At 37.2% G+C, this 25,791-nt stretch overlaps 1 protein-coding gene across 3 annotated transcripts in view; it reads left to right on the forward strand.

The window, feature by feature from the left end:
- Positions 1-10,556: 10,556 nt before the first annotated feature.
- Positions 10,557-25,791, forward strand: part of IMMP2L (inner mitochondrial membrane peptidase subunit 2) — a 424,389-nt gene continuing 409,154 nt past the window's right edge. For all 3 annotated transcript variants that reach the window (XM_032687891.1, XM_032687892.1, XM_032687893.1), the window contains exons 1-3: positions 10,557-10,613; positions 17,832-17,969; positions 24,234-24,337. In XM_032687891.1, coding sequence (XP_032543782.1) covers positions 17,835-17,969; positions 24,234-24,337 — 239 coding nt within the window. In that variant the 5' untranslated portion in view covers positions 10,557-10,613; positions 17,832-17,834. The remainder of the gene's footprint in view (positions 10,614-17,831; positions 17,970-24,233; positions 24,338-25,791) is intronic.

Consider the following 25,791-nt stretch of genomic DNA (forward strand, 5'->3'; position numbering starts at 1 on the left):
GAGAGTGGCTGCCCTGAGGACTAGCTGCCCCTGGGTACTTCCATCAGGGCAATGCATTCCTAGGAGTGAAAAAGAGACAGAGAAAGGCACAAACATGAAGGCTAGATACTTACAGTTGGTACTAGAGCTAGCCCTAAGTATATAAACCCAGAGTATATAACAACATTTGTTTCCCTGCAAGGGATATATATTCTTTTATTGACTAGTTTGCCGAAGAATTCATCTGGCCATAACTGAACACATTTTTACGGTTTTCTAAAGTGCTAACCAGCAGACATTATATTCAGATGAAAATATTTTGATCCTGAAGTTCCAAATTATTTATTGCTAAGCCTTAAAAGTTTAATTGTGTATGAATTTTCATGGAGGTCTGAGAAGAGCTTTGCAAAAGAAAGTGAGCCCTGTAACCTTACCTGTGAACATACAAAAATAAGCAAATTAACAACGTGATTGTTTTTAAGTGGATGTATCATCCATTTTAATGAGAGACCCAAAAACTTGCACTGTAATGCTTTCATTTGTCTAGGCATTTGTCTATGCATACACATAACTGAAGTCTGGGAAAAATTTTAGAATAATTTCCATTGCTTTCTCTGATTTCTACCATTAAATTTCATATTTTTAGCTCCTGATAAGGCTTTTTGTTGTGAGATTCAGCTTCTGTGGCTCATGCAGGAATGTCAAGATTAAAACTTGAAAAAATGAGTTTAAAAAATGTTTAAAAATTATCAAATATGAAATGAGAAAGAGACCCTTTCTCATTATTGGAAGAAAAATCTTCCATTAGGTGTTAAGTAAGTGGCTTCAAGGTCAAGTGATGGCAATTGAAATGCTGTATAGTTAAAAATGGTTACATTAGATTTGACTAATTTATGTGTAGCTGGAATGTACAGCGTGTCTTATTGGTGTGACCAGCAGACAGAGAATTACAAGTGAGCCAAAGCCTTAACTCCATCATGACTCCTTTGCCTGTTGCTTCCCTCTGGCATTAGTAGGGCTGGCACAAAGGAATTTGTCTGTCCAGAGTACACAACCTCAGCAGAATGGATGGCCCAGAATGTGTTGGGTGGACAAAAGTGGTCAGACAGATGATTTGCCAGTTAACTTACCCATAAATTTTACTTCTATGTAGATGTTTGTGTGTGTGTGTGTGTGTGTGTGTGTGTGTCAAGATAATGATGGTAAGAAGAGATCCAAATCCGCTCAGCCATATAACCATTGTTATCTCAGGTATCTAAACTCATTAACCTTCTGACTGAGTCTTTTACAAAAGCCATTCCTAATGACTCAAAATTTCTAACCAAAGAATGTGGATGTGCCTCAGAAGTAACAGATTAAGCTATACAGTTGAGATTTGCCTCCTACAAAGTAACACAGCTTGAACTTTACAGGAGCAGGTAATTCAGTACCTAAACATTATGCCAACCTGATCAGGTTTTGGAAACAATTAGTTTTGTTTGAAGCCCTTGAGGTCTAGCAAGAAATTTTAGAATATGCATTGAGCACTCTGATTGAGCTGCAGAAATTACAGGAGTGAGTTACCATTTTCTTTTCCATCTCAGCAATAGCAGTCAGTGCCTCTCTTGTACATAGAGTCAGAGAGAACATTCAATCTGGGATTTATGAATCAACCCTAGGAACTCTAGAGCTCCAGAAAGAAACCAAAAGGTGAGCAGGAAACTAGGATCAAAATCTCCTTCCCTATACACTTTATGGTACTTGCTTCTAACCACATGGTGCTTGTACACTAAATGCTGCTATTTTAAAACAAGCTAGATTTGAGAATACTGATCTTTTGGGATAAGATTAAATCATGCTCTGATATTCATATCAGATTTAAAAGCCTCTTCTGTTCTAAATCTGCCCTGATTTAGGTATGTGCAACTGTAGTTGTATGCTTGCAAGAAAGGAGGATTTCACAAAGAACTTGCAGGTCAAATGAGGAATTATCCACAAGGTTATATAACAGCTGAGCAGTAGGGTTGGGACCGTAACTCTGGATTTAAGTGTCTCAATTCTGCATCTGATGCCTAATCATTTATTGGCTCTAATTTCATGTGTTTGGAAGGAATTTTTCCCATGGGAGCTTTCAAAATGCAGCTCTAAAAGACTGCAGCTAATTGTTCTTTGAAGCTTTTGGATTCAGAAGGTGCTGATGTAATTTAGAGAACATTTTAACTCAGCCTAGGCTATACAATTAGAAGTAAAAATTGATTCGGCAAACACGATGTGCTCAGAACATGGTGACCTGACAACCTGTAATAAGGTCCCCAAAATATGTGCTAAAGAAAGGCAAATGGAGATGCCAATTGCTCCTTGCAGTGACACCCACTGTTTCCCTGTAACATTGTGTCACATACTTGTTTTAAATATATTAGTAAATAATGTAGTATGCTTTCTAAAGTGACAATAGATGGGAAAAAAATGAACAAAGTTATGTGTAGCATTAGTAAAGAAAAGCTTTTAAGAATGATTTGATGCTGCCACTAGCTGCAGACTAGCAACTAATTATACCTGCCCCTCTGGCCTTGTGTTTACTCGCAGGGAGATTCTGATTGTCCGGCGCTGTGCTGCTGTCACTGTCCACGGCCAGCACTGCTGTTGCTCGTGAGAAAACAATGATATCACATACTCCACTGCTGACTGAGGAGGTGGTTGTGTGAACTGGAAACAAAAGAGACAGCAACTGTCGCCATACACTTCAAAGTGCTGTGCTTGGGGTACATGTCCATTCAGTAATTGCACAGGAATTCAGTCACAGCAGGATTTTGTAATTACACAGCTTAATTGTTCCTGCCTATTATAAAGGGATCTTTGTTTTTGCCATTTGTCTTTCATGTTCACCCACACTTTCTATTATATTTCTGCTTGCTTGTCCCCTGCTTGTCCCTTACCAATTTCTCCAGAACTACTATTTGCTATTTCAATACACTTCACTATGCACGCCTCGTTGTAATTTTCTTATGCCTCTGCTGTTTTAGTGTTTCTATCCCTGTAGCTCTCAGCCTGCTCCCCTACTTCTATTTCAGCTCCCATTCTCTCACTGAAAACCTCTCATGCTGATTTTACTTAATGCAGTATAATTAAGAGTAGGGTTTTTCAGAGGGAAAAATGTCACTTCTCACAGACTAAAATGGAAAATTTGGCAGATGATATCAAATCTCGTAAAAAGACTTTAAGATCCTTGTGGGGTCTTGAGTTTAGTTTATTTGTTGGTATAGACCTTTTCCGTGTTTGTTTGAGGACCATTCGGAAGGCCAGTATCACCCATAGATTTGTCTTAAAAGAAACCCCAAAAAACCAAAAAAGCTGCAAAGACAGAAGACCAGCAATTAGGGAAAAATTGGCTTTGGCTTGTTCAGTATGGTTACTTAAAAATCTGTATTTTGTAACTATTTGTATGCAATGTAAATAATAAAACTATTACTTTTTTTTTTTTTTTTTGTGGTGGCTGCCTTTCTAGTGCATCCTTGAGGCTATTTCAAAATTGGTTCCACAAGAGATGTGGCAGCACTGACCTAAGAGGGAGGGAGAAGAACGCAACTCTGCCGGTGTGCGTGCACATTGTATCACATCCATCTGTCTCGTTGAAAAGACATGTTCGTGCAGCACAGAGCTAACAATGGGGCAACCCTTATTCTGAACCCATCAATACTATGTGGGGTAAAGAAACTACCTGCTTACCCCAGAAGGTAAACATCAGCAGGCTGAAACAAAGTAAACAGGTACTCTGAAACCCTGGTTGGCACTCTTATCAGCTGACCTCTCATCAGCCATGAACCACCCACAGTGATCAGCAAGACTCAAAGTGCTGACTACTCTGCTTACACTGCTAAGCTAGATGAGCGTGCTGTTATCATCTTGAGTACTGTTATTTTTTTGGCATGAACTATCTAGTTTGTGGTCTTCCATGAATGTTACAGCAACTGCAGAAGCTGCTTTATTTTTAAGCAATTCTGCTGCACATCTCTATGGACCTGGAATGGCCACCTTCCACTGGCAGGTCTGTACCTACACCTTTCCATCACTGCTGCAGGTGCCAACTTCTGCCACCAGCCATTAAGCCACTCTTAAGGGCTACAAGGAGGATCTTGGGTCTGAATGTAAAGAAGGCAGTGGGGTATAACGAGATCTAGGGGAACTATGTTGCAGGTATCAGAGGGCATTGAGGCTAGGCTTCATGCCTGAAAACACTGCATCCTCCATGTAGTGTGGACATGGGCAGTGTACCAGGTCCATACTGTGTGAGTACAAACAGGGCATTCAGTCCTGCACTCTCCCTCACTGGGGGCTGCCGGTGGATGACTGTGGTGGTCAAGCCCAGCTGGCTGGCTGATGAACACCAAGCTACTTTCTCATTCTCTCTCATCCGCTATAGTGTCAGGGTTCATACAGCCAGTGTGACTGGACACTGACATTCTTCTAGAACAATATAAAAATATGACAGGAAGGATTTGTCTGTTTTGTTTGGCTATGTTTTTTTCATTGCAAATCGGAATCTAACATCTGAGGCACCCACACTGCAGATTACAAAGGATTTGTGGCACTGCAATTTCCAATCAAGTCAGCTGTCCCGAGTCAGAAGCACCACCAGAATCCACTTCATGGCAGTCAAAAGGTGTGTGTGGTAACGTGGAGGCAATATGGATACAAATAGTGATGCAAACCAAATTGCTTTACTAACTGTTAAGTCTCCATGTCTAAGAGCTATGAGCTCACCAAGGAAATTCTTAAATACTTTAAATATATACAAGGCTCCAATAATGTGCCTGCTGAATTATTAAAGAGCCCTTGGTTCTTTTAACACGTTAAGAGAAAGTGCAAAGGAGAAACAAAGAAGGAATAATACAAAGGGTAAAAATGCCTCCACATCCTGATCTCATCAAAGTATTGTGGGAAACTTGTAAATAAAGAAAACAAATCAATTCACACTTCATCAACTGCCTAACAACTTGCAAACAGCTAATTGCACACCTTTAAAATGCATGTAGAGGAGAAATGATTTAGAAATAAGCTTCTGTAATGAGAAAGGACAGCACAGAAACACTGACTCCACACAGGTAAATTCACACCTTTAAATTCAGTACATACAGTACTGAAAGAATGCACTGTATGTAATAACAAAGTAACTGTTGGTTGTTAATCTACAATGATTGCTCTACATTTCTTTTTTGCTATTTCTAAAACATTGGTTCTTACTTAAAAGGAAGATAAGGATTTACACATTACACATAAGAATTGAATGCTAAATTGATTAAACATAATGAAGACTATCAAGTGTTAAGTAATATTAGGCTGAGTTACTTTCACGTTTCCAAATATTTAGAACCTGTGTTAGCCCAGTAGTTCAGGCTCAGTAAATATATTATTGCTATGGCTAGCAGCAGAACATTAGATTCACACTGATTTTTCAAATCCTCAGGACTCATCAGGCTCTGCTGAGCTCGCTTTAGTGTGCCTGCAACTCTTTTTTACCTTGTTTGCCTATAACAACAATCATTTAATGATCAGAATGTACTTATCTAATATGCTGGTTTCCATGTTGTGACCAGTGCTAGAACATGAGGACATGAGCAAATGGAATGAAGCTGCATCAGAGGAAGTTCAGATTAGACATTCAGAAAAGGTTCTTCACTGAAAGAGTGGGTTGTCAGTCACTGGAACAGGCTCCCCAGAGAAGTGGAGCTCCAAGCTTGTCAGTGTTCAAGAGGCACGTGGACAACACTCTTAGTCATATGCTTTAGTTTAGATAGTTCTGTGAGGAGCAAGGAGCTTGACTCAAAGATCTTTATGAGTCCCTTTCAACTTGAGATATTCAATGATTCTATGATTCTATGTTTTACTTTTGTGTAATTTTTTATAATTGTGTGATACTATTATAATACGTGGTAATAAACAGTTACTTGTTAGAATGAAATGTTTATACCCTTACCATAATAATGCAATGCAGGGGATTACAGTCATGGAATAACAGGAGTGACACCGTAAAATGACACTGTAAGATGACACTGAAAACTTCAGGGCTGTAAACAAGACACCATCAGTCAGTTAAAAATACACTGACTTGGGAGGTTGGAAAAGCCAGTTGCAAGGGTAACAAAGAGAACAAACAACTCCCACCACACTGAACCAAACCATCTTAACACCTATGGAAATAACCAAAGGTGAGTATAACATCGGCAATAGAGGTGGATGGCAAGAATTTTTTGTAAGAATTTTAAGTCTATTGCTATAGAGATTTTTTTCCCTATGTAGTAGCTCTGTTTTCTTTTTCTGTAATTATTAGATCTGGACTGATAAATCTTTCACTAGCTTGTCAAGAATTTAACTACTTTGACAACAGACTCTTGACTTCTCAAATTATGTTTGTTTCCTTCTTTCCTATGCAAGCATTTGAGGGTAATAACTGTTCCTCAAGGAAAGCCAACACAATTAAGTTGACTACTATAAGTTATTTATTTTACCCTTCAAAGATTATGACAGTTTAACAGACCAATGACAGGACTTCAGGAATCTTTTTGTGTATCGGTTCTTCTCTTTTTTCCCAATGGAGAGGTCACTACAGAGTTTTATGCTCTGCTGCCTGCCTGACCAACTGGAAGCAAAATCTACTTTATTCTGACCAGACTGAGTTTCAGTATGTGTGAGGCATAACATAAATAGTATATGATCATCAAAAGAGTGACAACACAAAGGAACAGAAATGTTTGTCCAGATATCTTTATATGGTAACTTCTATACAGAGTCATAGTCAACCCAAACCAATCATCTCTGTGTAAGTGAAGAGCACTGAACCACTGATAAGTGTACAGGTATTAACATCAGTCAGGGAATTTTGGTTGTTACTCCCACCAGCATTTCACAGAATTTGGTACCAGCCTTCAGCCAGGTCCCTGGGAACTCTGGCACAGGCAGGGTGGGATGCTTCTCATCCTATGGCAAGCATCCTATATACCTGAGTGAGTCATCAAGATGCATGCATTAGCAAGTGAGGAGAAACAGGGTCTTTTAAAATGTGATTTGTCTTTTTTTTTTTTTTCCAACATACACCTATGAATGAGATTAATCCTGTCCTGTCCTGTGTCCCCTTCTTGACATAAAGAAAATTTAGACAAAGAGTTCATATGTAGATAGCTGCATTATTTACTGAAAATAAACTCCCTTTTGAAAAAAATCCACAAAAATGAGTGTGTGATTCTTTATCAAAAACCATTATCAGAGCCCAGAAACTAGCAGGAATTAGGTGCCTAGTCATGTAATGAAATGGAGATGTATAATAATTAAGTAATTCTGAAGATGCCATGATCATATTTTTCCCAGTAATATATCAGGTTTAAGATTTATTGCCCTCTTTTGTGCCACACCATTGATTTCTGCACTTGGGCCAGGAGTTCTTCAAGCCATAGCTGGACAATATGAAGCATTGATCTGCAATATCCGTTTAAGCAATCAGGCTTTTTGATCCTGTGCCCTTTTTTCACTGCGCCTTTTCTGTGCTCTCAGGTGGTTGAATCTAGCTCAATATTTTCCTCCAAAGCACACCTCCTCAGAATAGTACACTCAACACCACTCAAACATTCATTTCTTTACTACATGGAGGAAGATAAACATGCCTTAAATACTCTACAGATAGTTGTATTCCCGAACACGAGGTACTTGATTTTAACTCAAAGCAGGTCTTAGGTATCTCTTAGAGATTTTCCATGCTCTTAAAATGCAAAATGAAATTAAGCTAGAGGAAACTGAACTAAATGTGTTTTTAGCATAAAGCTTGCTGCAGTCTGTTAAGAGCCTTTTAAATGGATCCTGTAGTGAAAAAGGTTTATGGGTTGCTGAGAAAGCTTTAATGGTACTCTCAACGGAAGAGTAATTGAAGAGGTGGGTGAAAAGGGCACCCTTTTTCTTTATTTCAGTCACGGATGCATCAAGGCATGGAAGCAGCAAAACATTTTCAGTACCTATTTGTTAGAACTGAAAGCAAAAAACACCAGTCCTCTTTTTCTAGGTACCAATGCAGTAGAAATACTTATTAGGAAAAAAAAATGGTGCATCATTTGCAGCTGCTAACTTTAGTATCAGCTTTGATAAATTTCATTTTATACACAAATGAATGAAGAGTAAGAATGGGAATTTCCTGCTAGTTGTTTAGCACGCACCTGATTTCAAAATGAAGAGAACTGATGAGCCATGATTTGATCTTCAGAGGTTTACAGCAAAGGTCTTTAAGCTGAAAAGCATATCAGCTCAAGAGTTTAGTGGGAGTTTTCATACTGTGAGCTTTGAGTGCATGGAAATATCAATGCACATTCCCATAAGGTGCTTCTCTAATGTTACAATTTGAAGTACAATATTGTGTTTTGCAGCAATATTTTTGAACAATTTGTGAAGGTTTCCCAGTTAAAATTTTTACATGAAAATGAAGATGGTGGATACCAGTGGCAGAATACTCTATTTATTCCTGTGCAATGCACTGAAAAGCTCACTGTAGAATCTGAAAGTGAGCACACAATTCAAATGTGTTAAAGAATGCATTAATCAACAACAAAGTTAGTAAGAATTACTTGATTGTAAAGGTAATACTTATTTAAAAATGTGTCAAGGGAAAACAAAAAATGAAATAGGGTAACAATCACTGATTTACCCTGGGTAGCAAATATGTTTCCATCATATGATATACATCATATCACATATTTCAGAAAGCAAAATCACACTAAAACTAATTCTGTTTTTTTGTGAAAATGTTTTAATCATTAAAAGCAGTAAGCATTGCTGAAACATTCAGATTCGACAAGAGGCTGGGTATGTTGTGTTTGGAATAGCACGTAACAAGAAATTTTATAATTATGTATACATAATTCAAGAACCTTTTACTAAAAATAGTCTTATAGTATGACTTCCAGTTCAGTTAATTAATAAGTACTCTATCATATTTCCTTCTAAGATAGTTGCTTCCTATGTCAAGAACTGTGGAAATATTTTATCCCTGTAAAATCATAGAATCATAGAATCAACCGGGTTGGAAAAGACCTCCGAGATCATCAAGTCCAACCCTTAATGATGTGGTCAGCCAACTATGCATTCATATGTTCATAGCTGAGCTTCAAAGTCAAGATAATTTCAATTATAAACAATTTTATATTTGATCTTAAAATAACATTTTAATAATAAATTGCAAATAACTGCTGAGAGTCAAGCAGACGTGTCATTTTATATTGTGTTCTGAGAGTGGCCTGACTAGTAGAAATATCTCCCAGCATCTAGTTAGGGACTCCCTGAGCAACAGGTACTTTCTATGTGTTTGATAACCTTTAATGGATTTCTTTATCATGAATTTGCCCATTGACTCTTAAAGGTACATGAACTATCTGGAAAAACCTCCTGCTTCAGACTATACTGGCATCTGCACTTCCTATGACAACTTATGAAAACAACAAAACACTGACTGAAAACACAAACCCTAGTGTATCCATTTGCACTAGACAGGAAAAACCAACCTCGTGCTGGTTTTGGCTGGGGTAGAGTTAATTTTCTTCTCAGTGACTAGTATGGGCGTGTTTGGAATTTGTGCTGAACACAGGGCTGGTAATTTAGAGACGTTTTTGTTATTGCTGAGCAGTGCTTAGAGCCAAGGCCTTTTCTGCTTTGCATACTGCCACATCGGCTAGAAAGTTGGGGGTATGGAAAGTTGGGAAGAGACAGGTGACAGGTCAGGACAGGTGACCTAAATTGACCAGAGGGATATTCCATACCATATGACATCATGCTCAATACAGAAAGCTGGGGGAAGAAGGAGAAAGGCATGAGGGGGACACATTTGGAGTGATGACTCTTCCCAAGTCATTATGTGTGATCTTGGAGATGGCTGAACACCTGCTTGCTCATGAGAAGCAGGGAATTAATTCCTTGTTTTGCTTTGCTTGTGTGCGTGGTTTTGCTTTTCATAATAAACTTCATCTCAACCCATGAGTTTTCTGGCTTTTACCATTCTGAGTCTCTCCCTCGTCCTGCTGTGGGGGAGTGAGTAAGCAGCTGTGTGGGGTTTGGTGGCTGGCTGGGGTTAAACGATTCCAAACCCCCATCCATGGAGACAGGCCTGGAAGCACAATGCAGCCAGCTCCAATCTGGTATGCACTAGGAAACCCATCAGCTGAACAAATATCCTGCCTTTTTGTGAGCGTACAATGTATGCAACTTACAGAACTGGTTTGTACTGAAATATAAGAACTCGCAATATTATATATGAATATCCAAACACGTCAGTATGGTCCAATTGCCAAAAAATGGCCACAATACAGTTGAGTCCTTGTATATTTGGATTTACATCCTCACTGAATGAAACCACGGCCGCCGCAATCCAACGGCCTCGTGCGCTTGGACACTCAGACTGTAAATACTGGCGCTGAAAGAGGACCAGACCAAGCACATTATTTTAGCAGAGGGCCTGCTCCGTGCCTGGCACCAGGTGAGCCTGTCAGGCCGCAGAGCCGAGCACCGCCGCAACTCCGACCCCTCAGGGCCGGCCGGGGCGGCCGCTCGGGAGCACGACGGGCCCCGCGCCGGCCCCCCACGTGACCCGGGCGGCTGCGACCCGCCCCCCGCGGAAGGAGTAAAGGGTAAGCGAGCACAGGCGGCCGGGGGCGGGCGGAGCGATGGGAGCCGGGCGGGCTCAGAGCGCCGCAGAGTCGGGGCGGGGAGGCGGTGGGGGAGCCTGCTGGGGGAGGGGGGAGGGAGGCCGGGCAGGGGAAGACGGGGCTCGGGGTGGGGGTGGCAGGGAACGACAGGCGCCCCGCGGCAGGCCCGGCCGTGAGTCCGCGCCGGGCGCTCTGTGCCGCCCCCGCCCCGCCCCTGCCCCGCCCGCCCGAGCCGCCCCACGGGCGGGTCCCCGCGCGGCGGAGGGGCTGCTGGTCCCGGCACGCAGCCGCTGAAGGCTCTTGGCAGCGTGTTGGGTGTAGGGCTGTTCCCTTCTTCCTCTTTCAAATTACCGAGATACCAGTGCCCAGGGGGAAGGGACTGGATTAAACAGAGCTTACAGAGCCAGCAGTGAGAAGTAGCGTTGTTCTCCGCATCCTCTGCCTGTCAGAGGCGGGGCGGGAGGCGATCGTGCCCCGGTGCCGGTGGGAATGTAGCATGTGCGGGGGAACAGGCTGGGAAGCGACTCTGGGGTTGTTCTCCCGTTCGCTGGCATCATGTCCTGCACCTGGGACTTGTGCTGTGCACTGCTCTTGGTCCTGGACTGGATGCAGTTCTTGCTTAACATATTTTCCTGCTTTATTAAATGTCTGTCAGATATCATGTGTGCCCTATGATGAACACAGTTAATGGCAGTTACCTAGTATTCTGATGGAGTGGCTTTCCTGTTACCCTACATCATGAACGTCTGAGAGAATTTTTTTTTTTTTTTGTTTATAATGCTACCACTTGTCTTAAAGTGGCTGCTTTTCTGCATCTGGTTCTTGTCCTTCAACCTGTTCTTAGTTAAATGCTTCTCTGTATAAAGGCTGCAATGCTTGAAGCTGAAGAGATTCAGCCAGTTCCTAATATAGGTCCTGGTGTTCCTACCTTTTTAAAGGAAAATTATTTTTTTGGGGAAGTTGGTGAAAAGCTTAGATAGAAAAAGTGCAGCTGTAGACTAACCTTGTAAAAATCTTTTAATTAGCTAGTATTCCATTGCAGGATTTTTTTGTTGTTGTTGATTTTTGTTTTCTTTTTTCTTCATATCATTGCTGTTCTGTGGAAGTGGAGTTAATTGAGCACACTGAGATACTAAAAAAAGGCAAAAGTGGTCTAGGAAAGCTGCTTTACATCCCTCTAAATAACTTTCTTGTACCAGCACATTTTTATTTTCTTTTTAGTCCCCAAAAGCATATGTCATACATACTTGTTCATTGTTCAACTAGGGAGAAAATAGAAATTGTCAACAGAATATACTTGGAAGACAAGTATTGGGGATTTTCAGATTAAATGAAATAATTTCTCTAAAAGACTTCAGAATTAGGCTTGATTTTTCCATTATGCAGCTTTGTAACTGAATCCATGTGCATTTTGTGAAAAAATGTAACATTTTTAACTACTCTGTTTAGGAGATTTCCAGGAGTCTTCCATTTTATTTACTTTCAAAATTACAGATTCTTCTGTTTAACTTGTATGTTGTTACTGAAATAAATTTTCTTCTGGAATTGGTGATAAATAACTATACACATGGTATAGTAGTGGGTGGCATCCAGATCCATGAGAATAGTAGTTTTAATCATGCTGAACAATAATTTTAAGATTCAAATCACTTCACAGTCACGGTTGGAATTTTATATTGAAAACTTTATAAGCTGACCAATGTGCCACAGATTTCAGCTATTTCTGGAAATCTGTATCCTTATGTTTGCTGTTTAGTTGTTTTGTTTATTCTCGAGACCTGAGAAATTTATATAGCAGTTGAAATTGTCACAAATCCCAGACTCAAAATCAATATGGTGGGGAACGATTGCTACAGAATACACTAGGTACGGTCTTAACAAGTCCCACAGTGGCCCCTAATGTTCCAGGAGAACCCGAGTTGTTAAAATAAAGGAAGTTATTTTTCGAAGGCACAATTTTCTGTATTAGTTTGTACATTTAGTGTATTGATATGGCACAGAGAGTAGATAGTAAGTAGTTGGTTCGTCAGGCCTTACTGCTGGATGATTTCATGGGAATAGACTGTTGGGGAGTCAGTTCTAATTTCCCTACTTTGAGCAAGCGTGCACAAAACTGCCTTTACAGTAGTTGTGGGAGAACTAGTTATTTTTGTAAAATACACTGAAAATTGAAAATACCTTTCAAATGTTTCTTGCATTCATTTGTTCTTGTGTTCTTTGGATTTTCCATTAGGCTAGAAGAAACTTCCCTGTTCCCTACTAAATGTACTTGGTCTTAACCCAAATGCAGAAGCTTTAAGAAGAATTTGTTTCTGACAATATTCATGTTTAGAATTGAATGCTGTTATTCTTAGGCTTCTTATTGAATGTTATATGAATACTTAATGTTATATATTGTGGTTAAAACTGAATATTCCTTTTTTGTCGTTGTTTTTGCCTAAATTGAGTTCTGGATAATCACAACTAAGAGGACAGGTTCATGGTACTGGAAAGAATCCAGAGAGCTAACTAGATAAATGTGCAAATTCATTTAAATTCAAAGGTTATGCTATTGTTTACAGTTAATATAATTTACAAATTCAGTGAGTTTTGAAGCAACTGTTCATTTATGCAGTCTGCTCAAGACCAAAACATAACAGCAGCTACTAGATGTCCATAAAGAACACTTAAAATCAATTTATAAAATTAACTTACTTCACATGCATTGAATCTTTAGGCTCAAAGCAACACAGGACTTTCAGTTGTAAAAAGCTAAATACCTGTTATGTTGCTCTCTTAAGTGATTTCCAAAATTGATGGAATTTAGTACTTTCCTTTACTTGCAATATATATTAATGATTATTAGTTATTTGAAGATGTAGAAACATGAGTAAAAACAAATATTGTAACTTTTATGTTAGAAAAACTGGTACTCTGTCACCTGTGTGATGGTACTTGAAACATACTGCGTTACATCTAAAGTTTAAGTGCTCTGAAAAGATCTGATTTGTAACAATTACTGACTTTTTTTTTGTATTGCAATTCTTTTTCTTGATGCTTGTATGTATAAAATGGAATAAGAACTTTTCAGAACTGAGGAATGGCTGATTACTCTCCATCCTGAACTTGTTGTTAATTTGGTTGCTGAGCGTAACTTTGATCTACAACTGTATTTTCTTCAAATTTTTCTTTATGTTTGAAAAGTCAGTTATTTTGTTTGGAAGTACAAGATTGTCTATGAGGGTAAAATTTCTATACTTGAGACACAAAATTAATTTTTAAGAGTAGTAATATGAATTTCTTTCCAATTACAACCAATATGTGAACTGAGCCTTTGTACATGAGATAGATCCCAATGATGGGATGTAATAATATTAAATTAAAAGAAGAATCGGTTCCATATTAAATTTATTTTTTTCCCTTCAGTAATAATTCTGTGACAGATTATGTTGCGGAGTGTTGTGGTTTAAGCTTTTTTATTTGATTTGTGACCTGAAAGCTTGTTGTGTTGATCTGTTTTTTTCTGCTTCTGAGAACTTCTCTGTATGTTATAGCTCTGATAAGATTACAAAAGTGGATTTTTATTGTTGTTTTTCTTTATTGTGGTATATTGGAAAAAAAATCTTGCATATTTCATAGTGATGGGAGCTATTATATGGAAATTGTAATTGCTTTAATTCAAATTTAGGCATAAAAAATGGTACAAAATGGAGTTGAAGCTAACAAAATCTGCTGCTTTGTATTTGGAACAAGCAAAACATCTAGGCATCAGGACAAAATGACTGACTTAGAAGAAAGAGAATAAGAGAGCATACACGTGTAGTTGCTGAAACTGTTGATTAGGTTAGGATTTGTTGCTTCAATGACACAGCAGTTGTTTCCAGGACCTACGACATTTCCAAACTCACAGTAGAGTGCTATTCTTTAATGTCTGTGTGCCAGGGGTTACAGAGAGAGTAGTATGATGGAGGAATAGGATGAGCAAAACCTGAATACAGAATATAAATACATTAGTGGAATAGACATGTTACCACTATGGTGGAATAATACCAGGATGAAGCTCTCTTTATTGAAGGATACATGAGAGATCCTTCTGGAACTAGGTAGTATTTTTAAATGAAAACTTAACTACATTGATCTATACTGATTATTTTAACTGACGACTTAAGTGGGCTTGTCTATTTTGATTCTTCTGTGGCATTCATCACCATCATATCTGTGCATCAGCCTGTACTTGGATAAATTTATGTGATTTAAATCAGCCTACTAAAAGGTCTGCATACTTGTACCCTTACAGTAATCCATGTAAAGTAGAAGTTATTGAAATGTACAACTAAAGTGGGAAATGAGTCAGGCTGCATGGCAGTAGTTAGCTCAGGCCTTGTATCATGAAAGGTTGTAGAAAGGGCACATGTTAAAAAGATCACACAAATTCTGATACTGAGCAACATCCTGTTCCTCATGGTTGTTAGACTAGGTATAACCTTGTCTTCCAGTTAGACCAGTCTTAAACCAAAAGCTTTTGTTCTCAGTTTTATGTTTCATAGGATGCAATAAAATTGGGCTCATTCATGTGTTGTGGTATTTTCTATTATGAAAGTCTTCATTTTCAAACTGTATACACCTGAATTCTAGTGTGGTGCCATTGATTTATACAAAAATGCATATCATGACAGTTGGTTATTTCAATGGATTATAGATCTATATATAGTGTAGTTACTGATTCATGAAAAAGATCAAATAGGTAATTTCAAAAAAAATGTAGCAGTCTTGGCAGGGTAGGTGTTTTGCATATAGGTTGTAATTCCCTTCTTCCTATTCCCTCACATGCCTTTTTGTAGAAGCACATCAGGGGCCTTTCTATTTCCTTTGTGGATGACTGCTAATGCCTTGTTTTTACAGCTATTTTTCCTATCATACTTCTGCGGGTAATTTTTAAGTACCTAGGTTTACAAATATATTGTAACCTGGGGCTTTCTGAATTACTTGGTGATTTTCTACAGGCTGTTTGATAAACAGTGTCTTCTAATGTGCAGGCAAGTGTAAGAAAAAGTAAACAGTTTATACATAGAGAGCTATCTAAATAGTATCTCTTCTCCATATGTTATAGTACCCACGAGAGGCTCATTATAATACCTGGACCTTTTGTGCACCAAATACTTCAGTCCAGATAATGCTGTGCTCCATCTGCCTTAATCTCTGAGCTGCACAATATGAAATTCTTAATGCTTTGACCTGCTATATACTAGCATTTTTGAGCTTGGATTTTTCTTGTCCGTGTTGCCATTTTAAACAACTTTTCAAGGTTGTTGCTTTGAAGTTTTTCAGTTCTACTGAATTATTCTATTTTATTGGCTTTTTTTTTCCCTAAACCAAGTGTGACTTATGAATGTTGAAAAGTGTATGAATCTCTAAGTTTTTTTTTCCTACTTTTTTGATTTTTTTTTTGTTGTTGTTGTTTTGTTTTTGGTTTTGTTTTTTTTGTTTCTGTTCTGTCTTTAAAGTGTTGTGATTGTTGATCTTATTCAGGGTGTCACTGACTGGGCAGAGATCCAGACGTATAGGTTGGGGAATTTATTTTTTTCAGCAAACAGTACTTTGCTTGCTTCACTGACATGCATTTAAATCTGCTGTCAACATAAACCAGATACTGCACTATATTTCAGAATTTCACTCGAGAAACATGATGCTCTTAAAATCTGCAGATGTTTGAGAAATTTCTAAGAGCAGAATATTATTTCCAAGAGTAATAGCTATCTAATGTTTTATTTATATATAAACAAAAACTCCAAGCAGAATTTTTTTTCTTTTATTTTAAGGATCTTTGTTGTGTCTACCCTTTACCACCCTAAATTCTTTCCCCTGACTGCAGTAAATGCTTATAATTACTTTTTTCCCTTCTTTTCTCCTATGACCACCAAAATGTAAGAAAAGACAACACTGCAGATTTTAATCAAACAGTGTTTATCAGTTGAAGATTATCCTTTCACATGTAGAGTTACTGGTAGAAGATAATGCTGCAAACTGCCTTTCTGCTGCTTAAGTTCTAGCTCTTTCCCTGTGGCAGTGCAAGACAACTTGAAGCACCTCATACTGAAAGAATGATGGGTAACCTTCTGTTTACTGGCAGCTGGATGGTGAACTGTTGTGTCACTGGCCTGGCAACTTTGCATGTGCACACGCTTATCCAGTGGTAAATGCTTGTCTATGCTTTTTGGAGGGGAAAACTTGTGAAATAGACCTGGCAAAAATGTGTGCACTGTTCAGTGAGATACTGGCATGTAGTAACTTACCTTGGTGTTAAAAATATTTTGTTATAAGAAAGGATTCATTAGGTGGAAGCAGCAGTTTAAAAGGCAATTGCCAGCAGGTGAAAGGCAGCATTTCTTATAACAAAACTTCAGTTATGTTAAATAGTCTTGTACCTTGGCAGCAGTACCTGGATATTCAGCTTGCTTTTCAGAAGTATGACTAATACAATCAAACAACTTGTGTTTCAGTGTACTTTGTAGGTATTTTTCAATCATGTTTAGTGGTTCAGGGTTAAATAAATAGATGGGAGATAGCATAATATATGGTAAGTTGGAGTGGGATCATCCCATGTGTCATTACTTAGCTGCCCAGTTGGCCAAGTATGCTTTTAACTTTCTGATGTAGTTGCAAACTAGGACTAATTGTGTTACTGTGTGTCCCTCTGATATATATGACAATCTGAATTGATTTTGCATGTTTGCGGTTACCATGAGTGTGGAAATGACGCATTTGAAATGCTTCAGGTGTGGAAGTATTTAATAAAGAGAAGCTAGTATGTTGCAAATAACCTTTCTTTATTTAACACAATCCATCTTTGGGCGTCAGAAATTAATAATTACCAGTGTATGGAGAGAAAATCATTTATAATTTTTTTTTTTTTTCAAAATGCATAGTTAGATTTTATCTGGTTATTATTTAGCACAGGATCACAAGAAATGTTCAAATTAGCTAAAGGGTAAATGTCAAGTATCAAGACGTTCCTAGAATAGACATTTAAATTCTGATGAAGATTTATAGTTGTTTGGGGTTTTTTCCTTTCTCATGTGCACGCTCTTTTTTTTTTTCCACTGTGGGTATTGTGAGGCCTTAACAGATAAGTTTATTCTTAACAGTCCTTGTTGAAATTGCTACGTGTTGACGTTACCTCAAATTTGTTTGGTTTTTTTTTTTTCCCTTCATGTTTTCCAGATTATGGCACAGGCTCAGGGTTTGGGGAAGAGATACATTAAAGCCTTTTTAAAAGGTTTCTTTGTTGCCGTTCCTGTAACTGTGACTTTCCTGGATAGAGTTGCCTGCGTGGCAAGAGTGGAAGGAGCATCAATGCAGGTATTGCTGGAAATATCTTTTGTCTCTCAGGAAATTAAAAAGTGACTCTCCACTGACAATAGCAAGGTGGAAAAAAAATCTTTTTATCAATTGTTATTAAATGACAACATTGTATTATGAAATAGATTAATTTCTGCTTTGTTAAACAAATACTTTTGTGATATGAAAGAAAATCTTTTGAGAAGAAAACTTCCCAAAATTCTGTCTCAGTAAAAGGAAGAAGTAGTATGGAGAAGTAGTGATAAAGATATATTGTTTTAATACCTTCCTAGACATTTAGAAATATTTGGAGCAATACCTTTTGTCTCTTGGCATTGATGACTCACAAGGAGGCTTTATTAATTTTTAGTAGCTGCATTATAGTAACTGTAAGGCAAAACTATTTTTTGCCATACTTGCTCTTACTAGTGAACAGTAATGGCACCACTGCAGTGAAGAATGCTGAAAGTGGCATGAACAATATATAATATTCATATATTAATACGTGCTTATCAGGACATAGGTATCAGTTCAGTGTTTTTGCTCTGGTTATACTGAATGTTTATACAGTGTAAGCAAATAATTATAAATAGCCTGTGTAACATTTAGACAATAAATACTCATGTTACTGAACAGCTACTTTTCCTCTGGTTTTGGAACTTGAAAAAGATATGTTTTAATGTAGCCAATTTCTGTATTGTTGCTTTGCATTTTAATTCATAAGCAGTGCACATTGCTGTGCATCACCACTGATAACCGTAATATATTTTGTTCCAATCATGCAACATTGCAAATAGCATAGACTAAGAATTCTGATCTTGGATGTCAAGCCCTCTTTTCTGATTGTCTGGATAAGCTCAGAACCTTGAAGAGAGGCTTCATAGCAATCAAGACCAGCTGCTGGAGTCTGAATTGTGCAGTATTTACACAGACAAAGCTTGGGCTAGATCCTGGACTTGACTGATTTGTGTTTAACGCTATAAAAAACATCTGGGGATCTAGAGCCACATGAAACATTCAAGATGCATATTGGATTTTCTGATTTTGGTTTTATGTTCTTGTTTGTTTGGGTTTTGTTGCTTTTTGCTACTGGTGAACATGACCTGAACATTTAAATTTTGAGGTGTTGTGTCTTTAGCATACCACAATGCCTTTCATTGTTTGCTCTTTTCTGTCTGTGATCTAGTGGTCTGCTTGACATCTGTTCTTGCTTGATAGTTTTACCTCAGTAACTGAAAAGAAATTTTTTAGATTTTTCCCTCTCCACAAGCTATTGAGCCCCTCTGGTCAATACCTCAGTTCTACATTTTTGTGAAAGTCAGAGTCCCAGTGCTGGGCAGTTGTTTTGTTTAGTTTGGTGTTGTTCTGGAGTGTTGCTTCTCTAGTCACTTCAAGGGCATATCATTAACTATGGTTTATCCATGGAAGATTTGGAAAACCCTACAGTAATTTGCTCAGATTTATTCAACCTGACAAAGAAGGATATGCTCTCTGTAGTGGCTAGGGAAAGCAATATCTGTTCACTGGGTGATTAAAATTGAAGCTCTTCCCTTGCCTTGTCTTTTGTCTAAACATTACCTCTGTTGATAGAAGTATGGCTAGCTTGAAAACTGACATTTGTAATTTTACTGACATCTCGGTGTCTGTAAAATTCTCCAGTTTTATTCTGGGCTGTAGCACTGAAATAGAAGTTTAAAACAAACTTCTATGCATATGGATGTTTTCCAGATTACAAAAAAAAAAATCCTAGTACTTTTAATAGGATACTGATTTCTTTGCCAAGATTTAGTAGACATTTAAGCAAGTCTGACAGGGACATAATTATAAGGAATATAACCGTCTCTTGCAGAGGAGCTTAAAGGAGTACTGGTCATCATGTTGCAATTCTGTCTGTTTACTGTGTTCTTTGGAAAGTGATCTATGCTGGATGTATCTGAAAGCTAGGGGTATGACGGCGGGTGAAGTTCAGTCAGTTTGTAGTCATCTACCCTTCAATCACATGCTTCCAATGATACCTTATTGTCTCAATTTGAAGATATCACGGTAAGATTTACAAGAATTGTTTGTAATAGACCTCTAAAATGTCCAGCTGGCTTTGTGTACTCATCATTGTGATTCCTGCTGGGCCTGAAATTAAAAGTTTTGTCAAGAAGCAAGAAATAAATCTCTCTGTGTCCCACACACTCTTCTGCTCTTGTTCCCTGTTGTGCTCTGTTTCCCCCCTCACTTTCTCTTTGTTTTGATGCTGCTTTTTAGATACTGATGATGGTAATACTTTGACACCCTAACAAGCATGCTGAATAAAGCTTCTAATGACAGTACAAATTTTCTGATTTATTCCCAATCAATTAAGACAGACTTCATGCATTTCATTGTCTCAAGCTGATTCTGTGTTTCTACAGTGCTTTCAGCCATAATTCAGTCATAATTCATTTCAGTCATAATTCTTTCACTTGTACTGACTTCAGTGTATATGTGTATTAACCCTAGCCTATAGGGAATAACAGTGAACTATTGCATTTTATAATTTTAACCTTTTTTAATTGTGTCATTTCCTTTTCTATTTCTGAAATTACTGGGTTTTTTTAATCCTCACATAAGGTAGTTTTGTTGCTTAGGATTTTACAGATAGATGTGCTCATCTAGCATTCTGTTAATAGTGAGTTTCAAGTGAGTTGTAATCTGTTTACAACATTGAATGTAAGTGACAAAAATAACTGGTAATAAGATTTCTGAATTGCTTGTTGTGGATTTTTTGTGTGACTCCTCTTGTAGTGCTGGCTGTATACTTTAAAATGTTTGTTATTATGTGGCCATCTTGATATTGATTTATGTAATTTTTTTATTGAGTTTCATTGCTTGTCTGGTATTATGAACTCTTCATACATATTGATGTGGAAAAGGAACTCTCTATGGATATATAAATTTGTAAATTCCTTAAATCAAATGGACTGTTTTCAAGTGAAACAGAGATGGAAGATGACAGCATATGTGCAGCTTAATGTGGAAGTTCTGTTGCAAACAGTTCAATACCAAGGATTACAGCAAGTGGCTTGAGTGGTGATCTCTGACAAAGCACACTTGTTTCCACAGCAAACATTATTGAATGTTCTATTCCATTATGCCTAATAGCAGTTGTTATTATCCTCTGGCGGTTTCTCCTAACTTTATTATTAGGATTACTGTACCTAAGCCTGTAAACTCATGTGAATATTCTTCATGTTCCCCAAGCTTCAAGCAAATAAGTTGTGACCATCACTAGTGACATAAAAAATACCAAGTTAATAATTATTTATAGTAAAAGGGCATGTTTTTATCCTCCTGCTTATAGAACCTTATGTCCTATGAGGCTTCATCATGTGGCTGGGGATCTCAATTTGCATACTTTTAGCATTAGATTAGTTAGTGATTAGAAAGAGTGAATGTTTTGTGGCTTCTGCATCACAGTTTAAATTAAGACCTCTGTGTCTCATTTGTAGCAGACTGTTATGCCAAGAACTTGAGCAAAGAAGTCATAATGCTTCAAGCTAGAAGAAGGAAGAGGACCCTGTATTATTTTGTTTCTTATAAAGAACCCTTGTGAGCCTATTTGTTGACTCTCTTTGAGAAGCTGTATTTTGGTTTTGCTAGATCCGAAATCTTACTAGTAGTAAAAATATCATGAGGAATAAGTTGTGTTATTTCTATACTTTTGCTGTAGAATCCAGTTTTTGTAATTTACAATAGAAAAAGGCTTGCTGAAGCATTTAGATTTTCTTTTTTGTAATAGATAAAAGTAATTGTTGATGTAAAATGAAAGTCTCCTAGTTTTCCTTAAATTTTTTCTAACAAAATTGTATTTTTGTCTGTGCATTTGTCAGGTTGTTTTGTCAGAAAGAAAAGCCCAACACTGTCATATTTTTCTCAAACATAATGTATAATGAGTTGGATATCCACTCTGTGTGTCAAAACCACATTAGCTATTGTTAAAAACGCATTTATAGTGCATTAAGTTAAAAAGATTATGTAATATCTAAATGTATTTCAATTCCTAAGCATTTCCTTTGTTTAAATACAGAAAACAGCTGCAACAACCCAACTAGGGCAATAGTGTACCTACCTGGTGTATTTCTCTGTAAGATGTAGTTCATATAGATTTATTTGAGAGGAAAAGTCTGTGAACAGTCATGTAGATATTTTCTAAGTATCAGCTGTGAAAAACATCATCTTTTGAAGCAATGGTTTTAAAATTTCAATTTGTTTCATCCTTTTGGCCCTTTAAGATAGATACTTTTGAATACTAAGGAGTTTACTCTGTGAGAATATCCTATATGTATGATTTCTTCTTTGTAAGATGAGTCTCTACCTTATAGCTTCTGGCCCATGTCTACCTGCATTTAGGAAAATGAGTATGACTGTGAATTGTTAATGAATTTGTGTGTAGATCATTTGCATGTAAATAAACGATCCTTTGGTGGAAAATGCTATGAAGGTGGTAAATGATTTTGGAAATCCTGATTAAAACTGTTAATCAAATATCTGCTACTTAACTTCTGGTTTTCATTTATCTGGTTTTTGCAGTGCTTAGTCTGGTAGATAAAATAGTGATCAGTGTTAATATGTTTATATCTTAGACTTTAACCATATGTCTATGGATGTTAAGGTGATCTGCTTTGATCTGCAGACTTACTTGACTAGAAACTTGCCCATAGTCCACAGCTCAAAATGTAACTAGCCTTGTTTGCTGTTGAAGTAAACATATTGTGTCATATCCCTCCCCCTCCCCCGACACATTTATTCTTTTGACATACCATATTGCTTACTGTTTATTTGAATTACACCTACTGAGGACCCCAGCACAGTACTTCCTCTTGCACCTTGAAAAGCAATTTTTTCACAAGTCTGATTTGAAATAGATGTTTTTCAACCAATCAGGTTAGCAAAGAAAATATGAAGAAACTGTAGCAAAGAGAAATCTACACTTCCAATTGCTTCTGAATCAACCATCTGTATTTAAGAGCAAAGTTTTACTGAATGAGAATACAATTAAATTTAACATTGTGTAATTACTTGTGTTGAGAACAGTTCATTTCAGTCTCCCAACTGGTTTGCTTATCAAAGGTACTATTGATCTGGGGAGGGGCATATCAGCAGTGAAAATCTAGTGGTTCTTGGGAAGGTCCAAGTTAGATTTAGATTGTAAGGTGAGCCCTAAAACCCTCTTCTACAAAACAAATGAACAAGCAAACAAAAAACAACCACAAAAAAAAATTAGCTAATATTGCAGCTCTCATACTGACGAATGAGGGGCTACCTAATCTCAATACTCTGTTTTATTGCATATGTCACCTAACTCTAGAATCTAAATTAGAGGTCGTCTGCTGTCCAGCTTGGAGATACTGTAATTGTATTTGAGGAGACTGAAAAAGCTTACTGAGAAATAAGCTATCAGAAGACTTTAGCCTGGAATACTCTTAAATACTTTCTGTCTAGTAAAACGGAGTATTTTTATTGAAATGAGCTCTACAAAACTAAATGCAGACAGTACTGTGATGGGCTACTTCCTTCCTCTGACATTTCCTATGGGTTAACTTGGAGCCAGCATTGACCAGCTACTCTGGTTTTGTATCACATCCCACAAAATAATTATGTGTGGTTCTACGTACCTCCTAATACTCTGTACTCATTAATTACTTGGCTATTTTAATGCTGAGTTTAGTGACCAGTCTCGTTTCTATGTGTGGTTCTGTGAGAGTTCAAGCTCCCATTTATCCTGTTATGGAAGGCTCACATTTACTGCCAGTGCATGCTGTAGGTATAGGGTTTGTTTTTTCCCTTTGCAAAGGATGCTGGAATTAGTATTGTTATAAGTACATATTTAATTTTTAGTGCATTATGCTTGTATAAGAAGTAAGATGCCAGCAAAAAAATTGTTGCTTTTTTCTTTTTAGGAATTAGTGGGTTTGGTTCTCCTTTGATTTTAATATTAAATGATAAGCACTAAAGGCAATCTCTTCTTTTCATCAGGCTTCCCGTAAGTATTTATCCTTTGTAATTCGATTTACATGCAGTAGTGCACTGAAAGATATGAAGTACAGTTTGTCAGAAATTAATTATATTTAACATGTCATTTAATAAAGAAATATATTTCCCATAATACAACAGATTCCTGGCCTCTTACAGTAAGTGGGCATGTTTTTACTGATTTTTAATGGATTTTACCTGTTGGTGGAATGAGAGGTGGAAAATCCGTAAAGGAAATGTAGATCTAAAGATGATTGGGGTTTTTTTGTCTCCCTCTCTCAGCCTTCTTTGAATCCTGGGGGAAGACAAGCATCTGATGTAGTGCTCTTAAACCACTGGAGCATTCGAAATTATGATGTACAACGTGGGGACATTGTGTCATTGGTGTAAGTAATTTTGCATACATTTCAAAACGTGCTTATATAGATGTTGAACCATCAGTATTTAATCTAGAATCATGTAAGTATATATGCGAGCAAGGAACATAAAATTTTCGATAACATGTTATTGTTATTCCTGTCATCCATTTTCAAAACTCAAATGTTCAAAGAATGCATTACCAAGTTTTATTAGAAAGGAACACCATGCAAGATATTATGTGATACAGCATATATGTATATGAAAACTACCAAGAACAAAGTGTTGTGAGATAAAGAGAGAAAACAGATAAAACATTGGGGCTTAATGGAGTATTCCTTTAAAGTTGTTTGGCTATACACTCATATTTTTGAGAAATATAGTCTTTCCTTATCAACTCTTTTTTTTTTTTTCCTGGAGAAGTATGTCTACTGAATAAAATTTTAGATAAGATCACAAGAATTCAACCACCTCCCTAATGGAGAGATGGAGCAAAAAAACCAATTTTGCATTTATAATGGGGAGGGCTGTGTATCAAGTCAAAAGGTGGCAGTGTTTCACTGTTGAAAATATTCAGGACTAACAGAGGACAGAAGCTCCATTTCAGGCTTAATATAATATAGAAATGGAATGTCAAAGTGTGTATAACCAACATAGTCATATAATACATACTCGTACTACATGGTTGAATAGTTTAAGCTTAAGGTTTTAGTTTTCTAAGTGAAATGCCTGATGTGTAGATTTTAACAGAAATGTCTTTGGAAGCTATATTATCTGGCTTCCTTTTTGTCATATATCTCTTTTAATTTTCCCATTTTTTTTGCCTATGTCTTCACTGTAGTGGTAATTTGTAAGACAATTTTTGGTACCAGCTCTTAAAGCCAACCTTCTCACATATTCTTTTGTTAGACACTTAAAATTTACATTGTGATCTGTCTTCTTGTCTGTAATGTAACATTTTCTGTAAATGGTCCAGCTACAGATATGAATTAATTCAGGTTTGCAACACCTAATCTTGCAAAAGGACTCTGATTTCAGGTCGTTTAATGATTTCTTGTAACATCTGATTCTGCCTGTGTGGGCATCCCTCTGCCCAAGTCATGCTCTGGTGATCGTTTAAACCAGTCAATGTAACTGATTAGTAATTAATAGACTGAACAGAAAATGAGCATGTTGTCTGATCAGAAAACAGAATTAGCAGTTTCATTCTTGTTATACTTTTTGATTGTTTGTGATTTCATCTGAGATGTCTGCATTGACTGCTTTCACTTTGCTGTATGTTTGAGCATGATAACTGGTCTTTTAGATACTGTAGGTTTTTTTGTATATTTGGAAAATTTTGCCTTATCTCTAAGGCAATCATGAAGTTTATGTACACTCATATGGAAGAAATCACATTGTATTTATGCACTGTACTGAAGTTTTTCTTAGTCTTTGGGAAGTATATTGAATAATCAGATTAGAGAATTCAAAAAGGACTTTA

This window comes from Chiroxiphia lanceolata, chromosome 5, assembly GCF_009829145.1.
Source record: "Chiroxiphia lanceolata isolate bChiLan1 chromosome 5, bChiLan1.pri, whole genome shotgun sequence".
NCBI lineage: Eukaryota > Metazoa > Chordata > Aves > Passeriformes > Pipridae > Chiroxiphia > Chiroxiphia lanceolata.